Below are 21299 nucleotides of genomic sequence, written 5' to 3'. Positions count from 1 at the left end.
AACCATTACTCCCTGAGGAATCCCCTATTTTGATGTCCAAAAGTCTAAGGTCTGGAATATGAATCACGATACACGTAACTGTGTTTTATTGACCATGTAGCTTTAGAGCCAGTTAAAAAACATAGATTATGATATATATTCTATAAGAAGCTAGAGAGATGCAGAATTGTTGCCATGGCGTCTGTCCATGACAGTCTGCATCGTCCATTCCATCGCAAATCCAGAGCCCAAGCGACTAAAAATGCCACGTAAAAGTCTCAAGAGAAACCTCACAATCTATTTTAGTGATCAAGTTTACAGAAGTATCTGTTTGGTGTTTATCAACACTAAAAAAGTATCCAGCTTGAGATGAAGAATCAATGTGACAAAAAAGAGAATAAAACACATAAAGCTTAAAATAGTTTTAATTTTGTAGTAATAATATATGTAACAACTTTAACAAAAGGAAAATGTTATTGATCTGTACAATATTCACAACAATTAGATCAAAGACACAGAACTGTCTTTTCAGTCTCAGAAACAACAGCACTGACAAATAAAGATACTGAAAACCAACTATCCCGGAATGTTTCACATCAATTGTGAGCTCATATATAAGTGGATGACAAATAGCAATTTGTTCTATCTAATAAGCTTCTAAAAATATCTATAAAATATCTCTATGTTCACATATGAAAAGTATTTACTTCATACTTGTGGCACTGTAAAATTTTTTTCTTTCTTGAATTACAACGTTGCAACGTCTACAATCAGATCTTACATAGCACTTAAATCAAAAAATAAATATTAATGGGGGGGGGGGGGGCTTGGAAGCATTTAAAATGCTTATATAATTGTATTGCCTTTTCATAACAAATAATGTAATTCAGAATATGAAAACACACATAAAAAGCAGCTTGGCACATAAGCTCACAGGGAACCAAAACCTTAAGTCTGTAACACAATCATACACCTAAAATCTCTCATCCAGTCACACAATAATAGTTGATATAAACTGAAACACAAGTACAAATTCACAATGCCATTTGTTTTATCACTTAAAAGAACGGCTCCATAACTTGGGGCACGTTCCTGTACAAAATCTTCAAATGACCTTCACTAAGTTAAAGTCATGGAGACACACTCAAAGAATGGAATGTTAATTTCTAACATGAAGTATTGATGTATGATACTATACTGTCTCTCCTTCTCCCAATGATGCTATTTAAACCATTTATATCACTTTTACCGTGCTATTCAATAAAATAAATTGATTTGTTTTATATCAGATGCTAACATATATTTTGAAATACACGTATTGACTTGAGTAACTTAAAATAGAAATCCTAAGTAATGTTATTGAAAGCATGCAAATTCTATTCTATCAATGACTGTTTCTAACTCCTCTTAAAGAAAATAAATTAAAAGATGAGATGAATCTTTTTCTTTTAAATCATCTATAAATACATGTACATATCAACTTCACAGTAGAGCATATCAACCTCACACCATATCCCTTTTTTTTCATGTAAAAACTTGGGGGAAATTTTACTGTTTATAAAAATATTTATCAAAAGAGCAATTCTTTGTTCCTGAACATTTTGAAATGTATGATTGTGCGGATTTATTACATAAAACTGTCAAGTAACAGTTTTGACATTTTTTTTTAACATGTCACATGTTACAGAGACACATGACAACTAAGTACAGAATATCTGGAACAAAGGACTAGAGTACTCAACAATGAAACAAAAAATTCAATTGGTTAATCAGTTGTTACCCTACAATAATAGAATCACTAGTATACAAGTAAGAAAACTAACATGTAAGATAGTGACTTTCACAAAAGGACGGTACTGCATGTAAAGCTAGTGGCTAAAGTATTCAACAATATACAAATGATGAGCATATAAATGCACTTCAATATAAACAAGTCAAATCAGGGACTGAACAGGTAATAAGATACAATGATGTCAAGGCAACAACATGTCTGACGAAGCTCTCACACTCTTTGTGTCCATTTCATACAATTCTTCACAACACAGGCTGATCTCCTTGGCACCTGGACACATCCTCCTTTCCTTGTCACAGTAGTGTCTGACTAGATACAGCTCTCCCCGATGATCCTCCAGACTGCCTCACTCCCATTTACAACTCGGTCTTTGAACACAGGGGTCTCAAGAAGCACAGGGGTCAAACTTCATCCGTGGTTTGTAATTTTGAAAGTAATGCCTCTAAAAGCTTTAACTTCGCTTTCACTTGCTGAAAAAAAAAGAATATACAAAGATGTAGGAGCAGATTCATAAATGTCTTTTTAAAAAACTGACGAGAGTCAGTATCTTGAAATTTGTGCAGTATGTAATAGAAGTAAAGTTTATTATCTTAGGATTTGATTACAGTGGAGCCTCAGATATCCGGACGCCAGATATCCGGACGCTTCACTTACCGGTCGATTTTTATTGGGAACGGAATTTTTACACAATAATTTGTCTCGTTTATCCGGAATTCCGCGTTCCGGATCCGGACGGTCAAATTTTACCACATAATACAGTTTTCCTTTAAATTTTACCTCATTTAACCGGACGGTCACGTTTAAGTGTTCGGGGGCACAAAAGTTTTTTATGCGCAAGTGCAAATTGGTGTAAAAACATCTGACACTGGTTGTTGGTTTTAAACAATGCCTTCGTCCGGTAATCGGGGTCACCTGTGTCACGCTATGTACTCGCCCGAGGATATTACGATAACCATGGATGCGACATGTTTAATTGTCGCCATTTAACTTATGAACTGTTATTGTTTGATTAAAATGTCATGAAAATTGTTTAATTTGTGTTTAAAAAAGTCATCTATTGATTGAATTAAAATTCTATTAATCGTAGTGTGATTAGATCGTTCGTAGGCCTATTCATTTTAAAACGTAATTGAAATGAAATATTTGATAATTTGAGTTCTGTTTACGATAGTTATTAAGACCGCTTGGGATGTTCAGGGTATCGACATTAATTTTATAGCGTGTGTTCAATAACCAGTGTAATAATAATTTATGCCAAACATGGCGTGGATGAGTGTTCACGCTACTTGTAAAAATCGCTTGGGTGCAAATAACTCTATTGAAAGATGGATACGTAAAATTAGCTTGGGTAAGTTCTGTCAATGAAAAAATAGCTTGGACAATTATCAATAAGGGAATATATACAGATTTTCACCCATTTTCAATCATCAAATGTTGAGCAGCTTCAAACATGTCAACACCACCGGCCAAGAGAGCGAGAGTTGCGATCACCGCTAGCTTGAAGAAAAAGATTTGTTAGCGTAAAGTGGAACACCGACTTTCTTCTCTTCGCTTTGTTATGCGAATGTATTAAATTATCGGTTTAATACAGTGATTGTTATGTACATGTACATGTTCATGTGTTGCATTGAAGAATGTAGTGCTAAGTTTCCTGTGGAAAAAACATACCTTAAATAATGTTTTTAACAATATTTTGTTTTGTTAATTTAAAAAAAATCTAAACTTTTTTGTAGTGCTTATGGCTATCAAAATAAAATATTTAATTGTATAATTAATTTATGAGTTATGTTTCCATAAATATTAAAGGTAAATATTACAATTCAGATATCCGGACGCTTCACCTATCCGGACGATTTGGCCTGGGGACAAAAGTGTCCGGATAAGTGAGGCTCCACTGTACATAACAAAATTTCAGTTTGTAGATTAGAACACCTTGTAAACTGTGCACTAGATTTCAGAACATAAAGAGGTTTTGGAGACTGCTGCCTTTGTACAGAGTTTGATAATGTGTAATTGTTTTGGAGGTGGGATTGTTACCTTGTAACATGTGTATTCTGTTTGTAATGGTTCTCTGTCATCCCTCTGTACCTTCCTGCAAAATAAAGCCATGGTGAACTCATTACAAATATAAAAATGAACAACAATAACATAGCTTAAGCTATACTTTTTATACGTTGTCTTGTATCCATACACTTTAAAAATGCCTATAGAGTATTATCAAAATTACATTATAGTTTTTCTTAATAAGATGACAGTTTTAGACTTCCCCTCATATGTATATTCTTATGTTGAATTTTGTACATGTACCTCTCCAGAGGTCACATTATTGTCCCTGAGGGCTAAGGTATGAGCAAACCCGAATATAAACTACCGGTACAAGAGTTTTTGATGAACCTTTCCAGCAAATATTAGTTTTTTTGCTGCAGTGATCCATAAGAAAATTTAATTTCAGTTCAAAATATTACATTGAAAGCCATTTAACCAAGATGGTCCCAGAGAGAGAGAGAGATAAAAATGAGTACCAGTAAGTACAGTTACTTTGGAAGATGGATATGATAAAAACAATGAGTATAGACTTTAAACAAAATTTGATAAGAAAAGCTCGCTCAAACCATAAAATACTGATGCATGTACATGTTTTGATTTAAAATAATATAATATAAAATAATCATTTACCTTCCATTTTTCTGAAAAAAATCTTCTTCGAAGTTTCTCAAAGTCCTGCGTATTCTTTTCTTTTCTCCTTTTGACTTTAATAACTCATCTTGAAGCTCAGATCTGTAAAATAATATAATGAAAAAACATTTGAATTTAAATTATGGAAGACAATGTAATATGAATTATAAAGTTCCCAAAATTTATGCTAGTAACAGTAAAAGTCAGAAAATGTATAACACTGAAATGTCAACATACATGTTCATTGTATTTTTGGAACACAAGTAGAACATGAACACTTGAAAGCATCAAAGTCTGAAATTCTGAATTCAGTTACAAATAACTGCAACCAAAAATATTTTGATAATTTCCTGTCTTCATTAACAAAAGATGACACATACATGGACATTTCATGGAGGTTTGGTTCCTGGTTCTGGGGGCTCTCCTCCTCCTCCTCCTCCTCTTCAGGCAGGCTCAGTTTCCTCTTGACTTTGGGAGAATGCTCCTTCCTAGTCACCTCCTTAGACTCGGGTCTCACTGTGTCACGAAGGACAGAGAAGTCCCTAGTGACGGCAAAGTCCATGGTCCCCAGTGTTCCAAGTCCAGTACTCATGGGAACCTCATCAAAATCATCATAGTGGGCGGTGGGGATTCGCACTGATGGCCTCTGAATTGTGTAACAAGCCTTCATTAGTCCCAATTTCATATTTACAGTTGGTGCAAAGCATCATAATTCTGATTTTGCTTTTATTCATTCACATCTTTTGTTAAGGTATCTGACTTACATAGGGGTTAGGGAAACCTCCTTCAAATTCTATTGGTCTATCTTCAGGCACTGTTTGAAGCTCCTTCTTTTCTCTTGGCTAAAAAAACCCATTAAGATTTAAGCATATGCAGATGTATAATTAACCTGTAGAAAAATACTAAGCAAGGTATGAGTGATTCTTGAATACTCACGGAGTTTGGTTTTGACAAAAGTCGCTTGATTTTTCTATATCTGTCATACAAAGGTCTCATCAAATCTTTTTCTTCTCTTGTTTTCTAAAGACAAAAAATGGAAATACACATACAATTATACAAATTTTTATCTATAGGATTATAAAAATTCATTATTAAGAAACATTTAAAAACATTTTTTTCCATTGTATTTCTCCCCTTTAACTTACTGGTCTTCCATGAAGATTTTCGAAGTGAAGCAGAGCTTTCTGAACTGCTAACTTTTCGTCTAAAATCTGGTCACTATTCATCATCTGAAAAGCAAGAGCCCATTCAATAATGAATTGATTCCATTACAGCCATTCCTCTGTCTAATATCAACCTGAGATAAAAGTTGTCCTTACATCCACATCTTCAGGCCGTTTGGCATCTCGTCTCTTGTCTCCCAGCTTCAGTAAGATGATGTTCAATGTTTGCTCCATGGATGGTGGAATATCCGGAGGTTCTAGTCGCTCTCCACTGGAAGAGGCTCCACTGCCATGGCGACTTCGGTTCCCAATCTCTGCCTCCTCTTTCAATCCTAAAATGAAAATGCATGCATTGGTACATGTTTTTTTTATGATTAAACCTGAAAAGACATTCAAAGTTTTACATGCATATAGAAATAATATGCTTACTCTTAATTTCTCGTTTTGCTTTGGAAATGTCATTCATCCACTTTTTCACAGTTGGCTTGCTGGCTTTGTCAGCAAGAGATGGCTGGAAAAAGAGGTTGGTAAATGAAAAATGGGCTGTGATTTGTAGGAAAAGTAATGAATTATTTAAAAGATTTTAAATCAACATACCTTGTATCCATTTTCTTTTTCAAAGTTTTCTTCAAAATGCTTCACCTTTTTCTTTAAAGCTAAAAATGAAATTTATATCAAGGTAGTTTCTATGTCCTACCGAAAAAAAAATATATCCCTATTAGAAAAAATCCTTCTAAAACCAAAGTTTAAGTTCTTGAAACAATGGTATCAATCATAAATAATTTTGGTGATGATATCCATGCTCTGCACAATTTGACAGAATTTACATATCATGGTTCTTAAATAATTTTTAACTTTATGTTACTTCTACAATCTTACCATGTAATTTCTTGCTTTGTTGTTTTATTTTGGTTGTGATGTCATTTTCTAAGTTTGCTGAGCTACAGAAAAAGTACAAAAGCGAAAAGTTGATTTACTCTAAAATTTTCTAAATAAAGTCACCATAAATATTTACCTATGGTAGCAATGTGTGATATCTTGGTTTGGTTGTTAGCAGCAAACAGTGATGATGTTGATTTAGAAGTAAAATAACATAGATCTGTGTTTTATTGGAACAAAATTAGAGCCCATTAACAATATATATATTCCCATGTTTCAATGATCTAGCTTTCAAGAGTGCTTATAACAAGTTAAGGTACCTGTGTTTATAATGATCTTGGTTAACAGGTGATGGTGCAACATCAGTATTCATTGGCACACTGAAAAGGACATCAAACGTCATGACAACACTAATAAACATGAATGAATGAATAAAACAATGAAGTAATTCAGTATTCATCTGTTGTTTATCCCAAGTCTTTAATTTACTAATTAACCATTATACTGATTTATCATTGTAATAGACATGTTCTCAAATTTTCTTTAAAAAATAAATACATGGTAACCTCAATTTTATCTGGTTTTAGTTCACGTGAGAAATTGAGAAAGCATCTAATGGGATTAGATTTAATTAAACCATCTCAAAATGAATGCTTATTAACTAAAACAAAACAACAAACTATAATTTATGTGCCTCCACTCAAGAGCAGCCACTAAAGTGCAAATTAAAAAAGTGTATAATAGTTTTCTGTAAGATGTACTCGAATGTGGACAGTGATTTTATTTTTCAAGGCAGACACTCTACATACATGTACAAAGTGATACACATATATATCTTCAAAACAGAAATATCCAACACAGATTTTGAAATCAGAGAAAACATGTTACACATTGTTATCCAAAGAGATCAGCATCTAAGAGAAAGAAAGGACTATGTGTGGTTAAAAAGAAATAAAGAGAAAAGGTGACAGGAAAGAGACAGTATTACACAAGCCCGAAAAGTGAACCAGAGAGAGTTAGTGGTCAGCCTCAGAGAGTCACAGTAATCACTAGTAACAGTGACAGGACCACCAGTACTAAACCAGAGGCCTGTTCAGCAGAGCAGATGCTCCAAAGTGCCAACCAAATTTGTGTCATAGAGATAGGGAATGTATATTTGGCGAGCGCTTGCAAGCAACTACTTAGCTGAACAGGTGTCAGATCTAGAGAGTTAGCTACAGAGAGTGGCAATTATCAGTAGTGAACTAGTTATAGAGGGTTAGTGGGCAGCTACAGGGTGTATCATAGTAATCACCTGGATGGGGGGCTGTGCTGATAGGCACTGGGGGATAGAGGGGCTTCCAGATCCTCCTGACTGGAAAGGAGGAACAAATCGTCACAATGACAATTTCTAAAGAACAACTACAAGTACCTTAGAACAGCTACACAATAAATCAGAGTTCTGCAATATTCCTATACCAGGAGATTTTAGTGATAAGGTCATACTAATCTAAACATTAATTGAATACAGGTATCTATGAAATATTTTGAAAGAAAGGAAATACTGTCTATTTAGAAAATTGAACTTTAGAGTGAAAGGGGGATAGTTAGATTTAACATGGACATGTATTCTTAAAGTACATGTATGTATTCAGGCAAAATTCCAATTCATTTACATCTGGCAGCAAAACACCACAAAAACTATCAATAGATCATCCCCTCCAGACTTCATTGTCCTTACTTGGATTTCCTTTTGATGAGTTTGTTGCTGCGTGGAGAGATGACCACATCAGGGGTGTCCCCTCCGTTGATCTGGGACTTGGCTAACTGGTAGGAGACAGACTGTCCTTTATCAGCAGGGATAGGATCTGAAACAATCAAACAAAAAACACTTATACCACGATTCTTTCTTTTCAACTTGCTATTCAGAGATTTCATTTCAAAATGAAGTAATTGCTGTGGAATCACCAAGGTCTAAATCATGGATAGGCTTTTTAAATTACTATTTTGAAACCTTCAAAGTGTAATATGGATAGATTATTCTAATAATAAATAATCAAAAAGAGTGTTAATATTCAATTGTCATGTAAAATAGTAAGTGATAGATCTTGACAAAGTGATAGGTATCGATTTCTATGTAAAAACATAATTCTGCAGTACCGCTATAGGGATGTCAGAAGTAACCCTCCGCACAGTAAAATATTGCTATCATTCCCCTAACCTGAACTATCAATGTGTTCATGGAGTGTAGACAGGTCTAGCGGGGGAATGAACGGTTTCCTGGCATTGCTGGGTGAGGCATCAGGAGAACTCTTGTTCTCCGTGTGGTTTGTGAGTTCCAGGAAAGCTACGCGTGGTTTTGGGATTGGCTCCCTCTCTCTGCTGGGTTTTGTGTCTGTGAGTGTTGAGGTCTCCAACTCATGTGAAGCATTGTCGTTTCTAGACTGAGTGTCCAGTTCAATCTCCTCCTTGTCTTCTAACGAGTTACTGCGTGACCGTCTGCTTGGAGATCGACGATTTCTAGGACCTGCAGGTCTCTTGAACTGAAGCTAAAGAAAATGGGTAAGTCAAATATAAATGTAAAATTTTATATGAATGAATCATGAAAACCTTTGATGCTTTCAGGTGTCTTGAACTCACTGATGATAGGGTTCCAGAGTCTCTCTTCACACTCTCAAAATCTTCATCTTGGTGAACATCATTTTCTTTTGAACTGTGTAGAGAATGAATATGACTTAAGAAGATGTGATTACTTTAAAAATCTACTGAATTAGAAGTACACGTATTAGCATATTACACTAGTCAGAAGATAAACCTACTTACCTATGTGAGACTGATTTATGAGTGAATCCATTCATCCTCTGCTGTTGCTGCAATACAAGACTTAATCATATAAACTCCCAGACACATCATCTACATGTACATGCAATATTATTGATTAAAAGATTCTTTTTAAACTAAACTTAATATTCAACGCATATTTGAACATTGACAACTTTATAAATGAACATTAAATACACTACCAGAGATCTTTAACTAAAAAACACAGCTAAAATAAAGACCCATGTACATGTATATAAACTGTAGATATGAAAATGCTTTCACAGTTTACCTGTGTTGGTGACGTGTCCATGAGTTCAGCCTTTGGTTGTGTCTGCTTCACAGTCTTGGAGGATCTAAGTATTTCAGAGGTGTGTGGATTTGATTCAAATTGTTTAATACGATCTTTCACTGGAATCGCATTCTCCAAATTCTCTTTACTAAATTATAAATTACCAATTTTAAAAAATAATCTAAAACTAAAAAATAATCAAAATTTCAAATGTAGCTATATGTCAAACACAATAAAACAAGGTTTATAATTCCTATTGATTTGCTCAAATGTAATAATAATATCCTTTATTTATCCAATGTATCAAATTATTTGATATCAATTTATCAAATGTGTCCTTACCTGTCTTCTTCCTCTTCGATAAAAGTCTCACACATACTGACATCATCCCCGAACAGGTGCTCCTTTATAGAGCGGGCTATCACATTCTCTACCATCCTGTAAGACAGTGACCCCACATCAAAATCAGCACTTGTTTAAACATTCTTATATAACCATCAAATCTTACAGGGAGGTAAAGTGAAAGTTGCAATTGTAAAATTATATAGTTTCCGCTTAATATAGATTTTGTTAATAAGATTTTTCACTTTGTGCAGCCCAATTTATGTCAGCACTTAGCAGTTCTTGTACACAGTTGCATATTTTGCCTTACTCTGACGTTCTTGCTGACGGCAATGGGGATTCTATCATGCTGAAGCCTCCATCACTGTAACAGAAAGGAATCAGCTGTTGTCTGCACTTTCAAGTTTATTATACTACAAACAACTTGTGTTTAACAAAGAGGATATCAGCAGGACCAAGAATGCATATTCAAGATAAACAAGAACTTGGCAGGCTGTTTGTGGTTTAAGATCTTAATAGAATTTTCTGTTTTTGCTAACACAATTTGTATGAAAGCACTAAAATGATAATTACTTTATCTGATGCAATGTTAAAAAAAAAATTTTAAACAGCTTTTAGCATGGCACTGCTATTTACTCTTACCTGTCGAGTACAAAAGGTGAGGCCCTGCCAGCGATTTCATCGTCACTACCGCGGGGGCTGTGACTCCGTCCCTGGGTGTTACTGGATGATCCCTCACTGTAGTCCTCTGTGTCCTGGTACGAGGAGCTGTCATACGGGTCTGTTCTCACCTACACGCAAACATGACAATTATAAAAACATGATTTCAATTTCATGAACTACAATGTAAAAATAAAGATCAGCCAATTTTTTTTTCATTCAGTTTTTATCATTAATTTGTTTTGAGTGAGCCTTACCATACTTCTAGGTTTTGGAACAGGTCTGTGCTCCTCTACAAGGAGTTTAGGAGGGGGTGGTCTGGGTGGGGCCTTTTGCTTTTGTTTGACCTGAACAAATGACCATACTATAAATAATTTTGCACCCACCTTGCAAACAAAAATTCCCCATAAAAACATGAAAAATATATATATTTTTCATACATTTGAATTAGCTTTACATTATATATATATATATATAACTAATTACTCTGTTAATGCTTTGACAACACTTTGGCTAATCATACTATATATACCAGTACTTAAATGTATTTATAAGAATTATACATTGATTGTTTTTCCTGAACATAGTTTTGCAAGTCAATTTTTTTCAGCATGCTTATTCCAGAATATAGAGTAAATGTATCATATCTGACTGTGTTTGATGTAACCTGAGTGATAGATCTTATGAGTATTTCACTATTTACCCATTCATCACATGGTGAGATTTCATTCTCCTCCTTGAACAGAGCATCGTAATTGGTGATAAACTTGTACACAATTTGATTGATTTTCCCCTGGTCCTTCAATCCTATGACTCCCTGGCCACATCTGGAAGAAATGACCTCACTAATTACAGTGTATCAATCCTATTTACAAGTAAAAGAAATAGATACATTCACATCTCAATGAATATATCACAATAAGGTGCTTTGAGAATGCACAACAAAATAAATATCAAATCTTTCTTTCCAAAAAAAGCCCTCACTGTAAATCAAACTCCATAAAAAAATATGGTTCTCACTTTTTTCAGCTGAGACACATTGCATGATAATATAACACATGTAGTCAACAGAAAAGTTGTCAATACCTAAATAAGTTTGGTCCAAACACGATGGCCAGTGACATGGGGCTCATTTTGTTAGTGCGTTCATACTGGGCCACCACCACAAGGAATCGGATCAGATACCTTAGGAGGTTATAGTGAACCTCCCCCAGACCCTGCAGCTCCAACCTCAGGCCAGAAATACATCCAGCAGGGTTGTTCTGATAATCTGTAAAAGGTCAAAAGGTCAATTTTTACTACTGGTACATTCTCTTCAAGTGCAGTTTAATTAAGCCAGCCCAAACTAATTCACTTATTTGTAGGATTCAGTAAGTAAGAGCTGGCTTTAGCCAGGTCCTGAGGCATTTTTTGAGTACCAGTACAAAAGATTTATTCCTTTTGATAAATAATATCATATCTGAAGCAACTAGTAGCCAACTACATACATATAGAAGGCTAAGATATGCCAGAATGCTGCTGAGAGATTTCCAATACTAACAGAATTCAGAGAGCAAAAAATGAAACATCAAACATTCAGAATAAAAGATATTAACTGGTAGAACTTGTTAAAAAATTTTAAGCCAATACACAGACCCCTGCCTCATTATATTGAGTCAAACTGAATACAAAACAAACTCAAATAATGCTGATGATTCTGAATCATAGTCACATATTCAAAACCCACAAACTTAATCCTGATTATTACTGGAAAGATAGTAAGACACAACTCCTACAAATTAAATCAATATGCACGTTTTCCATAGATAGAGATTTATAAATCAAGGGGAAAGAAATATGTAGGTGTGTATACATCTTCATACCTTCCTGGACTGCTATGAACCTCTGAGTTTTATTCTCTGGAATCAATGACTCTGGTATTTCCCTTAAAAACAGCTTCAGCAGGCTAGCTACTGCCATTAGGTCTTCTTCTTCATTCAAGTCTGCGTCTCCACGCATGTCAAAACTTGTGCGATACTTCTCTACTATTCTTGTGCTGCCGTTAATTCGGAAAATTCCCTCTGTTTCAAATCCTTCACAAAAAATAATACATGAAAGTCATAAACCTTACATTGATAACTTAAATTTGAAGAATAAAAGCATTCAATTACGATAAATAATTTATTTCTGAATTGATCTAGGAATGTATGTAGGGCCATAGAATTTAAAATATTTTTTATTGCACTATAAACCTTATTAAAAAATAACTAGTTTAAAGTATGATGTACCTAATATACATGTCAACAGAGCATTTTCCTGGGAGTGATTATGAATGAGAGGTGATTTATTTCTGTGTACTTGAATGCACTACAGAGCTATTCAGTTAGTCCTGGTTATAAATATACTACATCTGCTCTACTACAACACCAGTGGAACGAGCCACTCCGTCGCTCTCACACAGCCACTTCAGTGACTGCAGGACTATTTGCACTAGTATAATTACATAACAATGCTCCACATATTTCCCAGTATTCCAGCACTTACCTTTGTCACGTATATGTTCGCATATTTTACTGACTACGTAGGGCACACTGGCTCCTGAGGCTGCTCGGGACATGAGCTCTTCTAGAGGCACCCCAAATGTTCTGTTCCCCAACCCTTTTTTGCGAGTGCCTGGACTCAGTAGCTTCTTCATCTTGTCCACTGAAGACATTTTAGAATTCACTGTCTTTGACTGAAATAGAAAACACCTTTTAATACTTCTGAGATTGTTCCATCCAATGTGTTCATTGTCACATCTAATAATAAACAGATCCTGCCCAAGATTTACTATCACTCCAGTATAGGTCTAATTTTAGCCATGGTTTTAAGATAACCAACTTTTATATATATCTTTGTATCTTAACAAGGTCAATGTCACAGTCCTCCTCCTCCAGATTCTCCAATCTATTTCCCTGTGTTTCAAGGAGAAAAGGGCACAATTTTTTGAGTTAATAAAACAAAATTCAAATTCAAATAAATTCTGTTTTAGTCCACTTTTTCCCCTAAAGAGTTTTGTGGCCTTGACAATGGGATTGGTGCACCCATCAAATTTTCCTATTGCAGTTTGTTCAAACTCCACACACCATTATTACATCGGATATAAACCACTCTGCTGCCATAAAGTGAACAATCTACAGAGAGAAAGACGGAGTAGTCTTGATAAAGGACAATCATCCTCTATGAATGATTAAGTATCTACGGAATGGTTCTCACCAAGTCATAGCAGTCTTGTTCTTTGACATTATCTCCTCTTGTCTCTCAGTGATACAAACACTACATATATACAGCCCCCTGTGAAGTAGTTCAGACAAGGATGGAACAAATTGCTGGTATTTTATTGTATTCATGCCACAGACAGAAACACACTTCAACTTGACATTAATCGAAAAAACCTCAAGTGCACAAAATATTTCAAGAAGAAACAGGTACTTTTCACTTTCATGGCATTTCTAGACAGATCTGATAAATAACAGAGTAAGCTGGCTCTCTCTAGCTTGACAACTACAAGATTTCCCCATAATGATTTCTTCACCCATAACTATTAAGTGAATGTCTTTCTGAAGTGGTCTGTACACTAACAGTAACTTAGTGATTACACAATGTGCTGATCACCCAAATATTTGGAATGGTTACCATACCTTTAAGCATGTGGGATAAGTCTCTGTACTTTAATATAGTGATCAACTTTCTTAAACTAAATAATTTAAAAGGATATATAGAGACATGTACAAGGAAATATTATAAACACTCCACCCTGTATACCCACCCACTAGTCAACTGATGATAGCAATCCTTCAAATATCTTGCATGAAATTACCAACTATACAATAGCAGTGTAGTTTAAGAGATTTTCCCAACATATTTTCCCCCATAATTGTCAGGGATACAATGATACTCTGCTAGTACCCCTTAAAATAATGAAGCGGCAATTTTTTCATGAAATGTTTAAATAGAACTGAATTAGATTATCATGGTTTGTACACATATTTGATAGCCTGGTGAACTGTGAAAGTTGTGATGGTGTGTGGGAGATGCTCCACTTACTGTTGTCTCAGAGGCTGGCGTGGAATAGAAGTGGTTCCCAGATCCTTCCTTTACATTTACTCTCATCTCGTTCCTGCCTCACTCTCTACTGGTACTGCATCCTGTAAACAATAACATACAGCCCATCAACAGGTGCCCCCTGAATACACACATGTCCTGTACATCAGTAGGACCCTACCACTGACGGCCCACACACAGAAGGAGGGACAATCCATCATCTTCACCTGTAGTCCTGATCTCCCTTCACATTAATGTCAGCAGAAGAAAAGAACTGTCATGTGGCTATGATAATGACAAAACCATTACAATGTTAATGTCATATAGCTGTCTCATTAATATTCTGTTTCACATTTTTTTTCATTTCTAAATTTAAAGACTCCTACTCGGTCAACTTCCTGTTAAGTCAAGGTTATCTACTCTCACAACTACACATAATATACACAGTGTATACTGACCTATTTATAGCTATCTTTACATCCATTCAAAAATGCAACTTTTAAACAAAAAACTTAACCTTATAATTCATTCTGCCAAAAAAAAAATTCAAGTAGCACTGTTTGTAATACAAAGATGTTTTTGTACTGACTCTAGACTACTCCCACCCCCTCGCACGTGTACATTTATTTACAAATCCTCTAAACATCTGTGAATGCCAAAATTATGACAACACGAAGCTCAGAGAAAAACAGAGAATTCAGAGAGAATAGAAATTTTATCTTTGCAGCTGTCTATTGCACCATTTTCCCTCACCGAATTCCATCAAAAACATGACTACAATTTCCTGCAACTCTCTCTCTCCTGGGGCCCAAACGATAAACCACAAAAATAAATAATAAACAAACATAACATTAGGATGCAGATGCCTTTTACATCAAACCCACCGATCTATGAATGAAAAAGAATGTTACCTGGTCGATAAGATGGAGAACTCCCAGATTTTTCCAGTAGAGAGGAGAGAAAAATAATTCCAAAAACAAGCTGTAATGGCTTTAGACTGAAGTTTATATGGTGTCTGGATGTTAGGATGTTAAAACTATCATCTGGGCAGTGGCCCTGGTGTTTATTTACATCAGTGAAGGACACATACGCCTCCACCACTTAGATCAACACAGATTACAAAGTCTCTCCAAACACTTCATAAGAAGCCCATTAAACTTGATAAAATGTCTGCCTGAAACAGGGAACAATTTTGTTGAAGTTTTATCTTTAATGAGGTTCAAACGATTCCTTAAGATATCTGAATATTTCACTACGTGTGAATTAAACTCTCTTCAAATTTAAATGCACATTATGAAACCCAGCTCACCTAAATATTAGTGTTGGCTTGCCTGAATAATTCTTCTGATCGGACAACAATAGAAGATTATAATCTTAACACTATAGGTCAGTGCTAAAGGTCTTTTAAACAGTATGCCAACACATCAGTGTTGTATTTTGGTAATCTTGTAAAACTGGTCCAGTGAAGTCTAAAACTAAGCCAGTACAGTATGTTGGTACCAGTACAAGGTACTATTTTTTAAAGCTTGTGATGACAGATCACATATGAGTCTTCTGAAATGGACACATTTAAAGTGAGCCATGAACCATGCAGTATATATCAAAAGATACCCGGAAAGTCTCTTTAAAACTGATATGTGTGAATCTTGACTTAATCACTAAAACTGATACCATGACAATCTATGTTCATTAGAAACAATACAAAATTGTGCACAACCAGTTTATTCTAAAGTGTGCTTTATTGAGTTGTTTGTTCGAACCGCACATTACATGTAAAAACAATCTTGGAAAATCCATCCTTCAGTTTTGGTGCATTCGGAAATTTGGGGTGTGCATATGATCTTGTTGTTAATTTGCATCAATCAATTACTATTTTAATTTCCAGGTTATACAAATCAATTCAGTCACACATTGTACTTGCATTAAAAAAGATCATCTTAAATCTATCAGGACAATGATGCTTGATGCATGTTTAAGGCTAATATAATATATGGTGGCTATATAAAAGAGAAATAGATTAATTTTGTTCTGATACTTATAACACCTCTGGACCATGGACACCAGTACTCTCAACAAGCGAGATCATTAGTGTCTCATCAAGTCAAACACTGGTATAAATAAATCTGACAAATGTCACCCATTGATTTCTCCATTATTCACTTATGTTTTTTTTTCTCCTCCATAATAACTTGATCCCTCTGCCTACAATGCAGGAGCAATCAAATCAATACACAACTCCAGGGCCCCACAGGAGCATACTGTACCACACTGCACATCACCAATGACACATCACTGCATAATGCACATTAAATCAGGTTGCAGGAAGTGGGCTCAGACAGATTTAACAGAAGTAGCAGATGACCCAGTTCTATCACTCACAGGACAATCTACCATCTGTAGCAATGAAACTCTCTGTCTTGGAAACTTGAGTGGGGACTCTGAACCTCTGCTCATTACAGCTAAACCAATCTATCCTCAACTTATCGTCACATGAAGAATTGTACATCATATGATTTATTCTATAGACTGGTTGAAAAAAATCTCGAAATTCACACCAATCTTGTGCTTGAAATTAATAGCCTGTAGTCTTTTCTCCAAAATCTATTTGAAAAAAGGTACATATCTCCAATAAGCCTTACCTGCAGTCTCCAGTCTGGTTTTCGTGTTTACGGCTGTTTCAGTGATCGGCAGGATAGTATACGTAGTCCCAACATTCAGAAATTTCCCAAAGTCTGGGATTATTGGATGCGTACAAGTCTTTAGAATTTCTTACAGTAATCTAGGGGGAAAAATGACAAATTTAAATTCCCAAAATAGAGGATACATTTTTAATGACGAACTAGTAAACAAACTCTGACAAATATGAGGTAGTAAATAAAATGTGAAGTTTTTGTTTATATAATTTCCCATGGTTCAAGGATGCACTTGTTTTGAAAAGTGAATGTACTGAGGATGTATGTTCTATACTTGTAATAAACATTAAAAAAAATTCAATTAGGCATTCTTCTTTTACCATATTTATGAACAAATTTGATTTTTCATTTTATTCATAATAAGTGTCTTACTGTCTAAAATATTGAAAAGCTTGTCAGTATTTGCTGAGTCAGTTTTGCTATTATGTGAGAGTACTGTCAATAACCACAGCACACGTACTGGGAACACAAATCCTAAGGGCACTAAGGTAAAAGGTCAACAGCCCCAGGTCATCAATGTCAACTATTTATATTACCGGTACTATACACTATGCAGCTACACATCAAAAAGAGTCTTTTCATAGAGGTAATTTGTATCTCATTTGTTTGTTTTGACCTCTGTGTCCTGCACCTCTGATACATATACTTTACGTATCTGTAAAATTTCCTTGAAAATATTAAGTACTGTTTTCATTATCATTCTGTTTATATCAGTTAATTAATGAGTACATGTATAAGCAGTCACAGACCCTCGCCAAAATTATTGACTGTACTGCATGCGATGAGCTCAATAATAAGTTGGGATGATAAAAAATATATTTAAAGCAAAACCATAACAATTTACCGGTGCTCTAAGTTAAAACTTGTCACATTTTAGTGACTGATTGTGATAGAGACATACCCTCTCTTACTTTGATAATTCATCTTTTTGGGGGGTACATGTAATGATAAAACTGTACCTCTCTTAACATATTTTATGCATTGGGAAACATTTTAGAAGATGTTATTTTAGCAAGAGTTATTCGGAGTCAAATAAATTTATTCATGAAATAATTTCTTGATCAATACCATATTTAAACAGAGAATATATGAAGAAAAAAATCATGAAGATTCAGCTGATGGCGCCAAAATGTTATGACTCTTGACCAAATCTTTAATGAGCAGTAAATCAAACATAAGCATTTTCTTTCAAACAGACACTTCTATATTACAGTTGACTTGATAAAAGGAGCTTGCTTATTCCCATTAAACATGTACATGTACCAATAGGTATTTAAGCTCCTTTTTGAGACTGTGGCATATTGATTATACATCCAAAAATAAATTTATTTAAGATATTTTACACCTGAAAAATGATGTCATAATTGCAATTGATTACATATGGCACCTAGTTTCCAAAAGAGGTATCAGATGGAGTCAGTGACAGAAGTATAAGATAGTTAAATACACCAAGCAATAGTCTACTGGTGTCAGTGGCATGCAACCAATTCTCTCCAAGCACTATTTCTCACCAGTGTATTGTTGCGTCATTTTTTGTATAATATAATGTTCTATGTTAATAAAATGACATTGCACTGGCAAAAAATGGTCCCTGGTGAGAATTGGTCGTATGCGAGAGTAGTAATAAACAAAAAAAAAAAAAGAATCAACAACACATTCAGTTGTGATGCTTTTTATCAGCTCATACAGGACAGTTGGGCTGCTCCTTACTTTTACTGTATGCAGTTATTGACATTCAAAAACCATTACATTATGTGATTTACAGCTTACTGTTGGATCGTGCATCTCTGGTGTTATTGATATAAACCATTTCACGAATTAAAATGAAGAAATGGCTTGTTGTATGCTGTACATGTATTTTTGGAGTGGCACATTTTTTTCATTAGCAACATATAACATCAAGAAAGTAAATATTAAGATTGTGACATTCAATTTCTACCAGAAATATCATTGCATTAATGCAAGATATTAAGCTGATGATACAACATCTGAAAAAATACATACCTTGTGAAATAAATTGTCAAATCACTAATTACACTCATAAGTATTTGCGTTTAGACTCGCTCTCTCTTTGGAGCCAATCGGTATTTTCCGTCAGGGAAGTCTCGCAGAAAAAAATTGCGTGATGCACATTTCAAATTATTTAAAGACTGGCAATACACTTACTTGGCAGTCTGTAATCAGATTGAGATTTCCATAGACCATATAGCTCACCTGAACAACAGTACCCAACCGATTCAACGGTTTAAATGGTATTACAGTCAAGGCAAGAAATACGAGAAATAAGAAATTAACTTATATATTTCTCGGGTGCGTTCGCCCTATCCACATGTTCGCATTAGTCCGTTCGCTCTAGGTCCGTTCGCTCTAATTATCGTTCGCCCAAATTATCGTTCGCCTTAAACCTCGTTCGCTCCTTATATATTATAAGTTATTTCATTAACTTTTAACTTTTAACTTATTCACTTTATTCGTATATTCTACGTTTTTCCTTCATCAAAAAAAAAGAAGACGTAATTGGTATACTTGTAAGATTTTATTGCCGTATATTGTCGATAACCGTCTTCTTGTTTTTATAATGATTCGCTTGTTGTTTTTTAAACAATTAAAGAATTTGAGACTTAAATTGTCTCATTCAGAAGCTTAGCAGATGATTATCACCTATTCTACATGTATCTTTGGAAATTTACACATTTAAACATTCCTTTGATCTCTAAATTTATGAGATATATACGGATATGGAACATGAAAATGTATCAAACTACTGTCAACTATGGCAGAGGTCAACCCCCCGTGCATCTCCTGTGGCAGAGAAGACGTAAAAAGAGCTAAGACCTAAAAAATTGAAATAAATCAATTAACAAGTTTTCGTAACAATAGAATGTCACCGTCAGTAAAATGATGATTATTATCAGAGACATAAATAACATGTTATTTATGTCTCTGTTATTATGTAGAAGTGGAAAGGGTGGTATTGTTTTCATTAATCATATATCTATCTTTCAAAATGTTTAAATTGACCAGAATACACAAAAATATATAAATAAATTAATCCTATATAAAATTTAGGCAAACGGACCCAGTGCGAACGGCGTCAAGAGCGAACGGACCTAGGGCGAACGAAAACTAGAGCGAACGGCTTCAAGGGCGAACGCGTTTTAGAGCGAACGAACAGCCAATCATTTTGAGGGGGGGGGGGGGGGGCTGACAAATTTTCGACACACAAAATTCATGTTCGCTGCATGGTAAATTATTTTTATATGCCGGTATGTTGCAAATGTAATGTTCAAATTGAAGTGTGCACTCCAACATTTTTTTTCTATAGAGAAGAGTTTTAATATCTTTTTTTCCCAGTGCAATCATGGTTAGGCCATGAAAAAGAAATTCATTTAAAAAAAAAAAGTATTGAATAATTAGACCGGCACTAATCAATAGATGAAAGGGAAAATATCCACGATAATTCTACTTACACAATATCATTTATATATTACTCTGAAAAATTCACAGGAATGAAAATTGATTTTTTACGGAGATTTGAAATGGGGAATGTTCAGTGACATCTTTTCTCCATTGGGAGGTCATTCGGAATACCTCGCTTAATTTTTCAACCTTTATCATCCAGGTCAATTGCAATACAAAATACCCGTAGACATCATAATGTTTTGCCATGTATATTGAAACCTGATAAGCTATAGAGGGGCGTTTCAAAGGAAAAATCTTGGAAATTTTTCATATCGTTTGAAACATGAGGTATTCAGGCACGTAGCATCGTTTTTGAAAGTGGGGGGCCAGACTCATCCAAAAATTCTTGACAAGCAAAAAAAAAAAAAAAAAAGGAAATTTAGACTTTCCCAAAATCTTCAAAATTCTAATCCGGGGGGGGGGGGGGGGGGGGGCTGGCATAGTATATAACTTCAATATCAATTCTAATTTCCTTATTTTCATATAAATTTTTTACATCC

General features: G+C 34.8%; 1 protein-coding gene across 4 annotated transcripts; it reads right to left on the bottom strand.

The window, feature by feature from the left end:
• Positions 1 to 388: 388 nt before the first annotated feature.
• On the bottom strand, positions 389 to 19437 carry LOC128165588 (protein FAM13B-like). 4 transcript variants are annotated; one of them, XM_052830264.1, is made up of 29 exons: positions 19342 to 19437; positions 17284 to 17423; positions 14648 to 14748; positions 13106 to 13295; positions 12445 to 12654; positions 11669 to 11852; positions 11286 to 11409; positions 10840 to 10929; positions 10565 to 10713; positions 10233 to 10286; positions 9923 to 10018; positions 9581 to 9728; positions 9292 to 9338; positions 9109 to 9181; positions 8690 to 9017; positions 8210 to 8336; positions 7784 to 7843; positions 6810 to 6869; positions 6490 to 6551; positions 6208 to 6266; positions 6040 to 6121; positions 5767 to 5942; positions 5593 to 5676; positions 5384 to 5467; positions 5212 to 5289; positions 4828 to 5093; positions 4448 to 4549; positions 3809 to 3863; positions 389 to 2241 (listed from the first exon to the last, which is right to left on the bottom strand). In XM_052830264.1, the coding sequence occupies exons 3-29, from the start codon at positions 14711 to 14713 to the stop codon at positions 2173 to 2175; spliced, it is 3123 nt and encodes a 1040-aa protein (XP_052686224.1). In that variant the 5' UTR covers positions 14714 to 14748; positions 17284 to 17423; positions 19342 to 19437; the 3' UTR covers positions 389 to 2172. The 4 variants fall into 4 exon arrangements, with proteins under 4 accessions (XP_052686224.1, XP_052686227.1, XP_052686226.1 ...); XM_052830267.1 differs by having other exon boundaries at positions 9581 to 9644; XM_052830266.1 differs by lacking the exon at positions 7784 to 7843.
• Positions 19438 to 21299: the final 1862 nt, after the last annotated feature.

The sequence above is a fragment of the Crassostrea angulata genome, chromosome 10 (assembly GCF_025612915.1).
Source record: "Crassostrea angulata isolate pt1a10 chromosome 10, ASM2561291v2, whole genome shotgun sequence".
Taxonomy (NCBI): Eukaryota; Metazoa; Mollusca; class Bivalvia; order Ostreida; family Ostreidae; genus Magallana; species Magallana angulata.
Note: the sequence above shows the minus strand (reverse complement) of the source record. Positions and strands in the feature narration are given on the sequence as shown.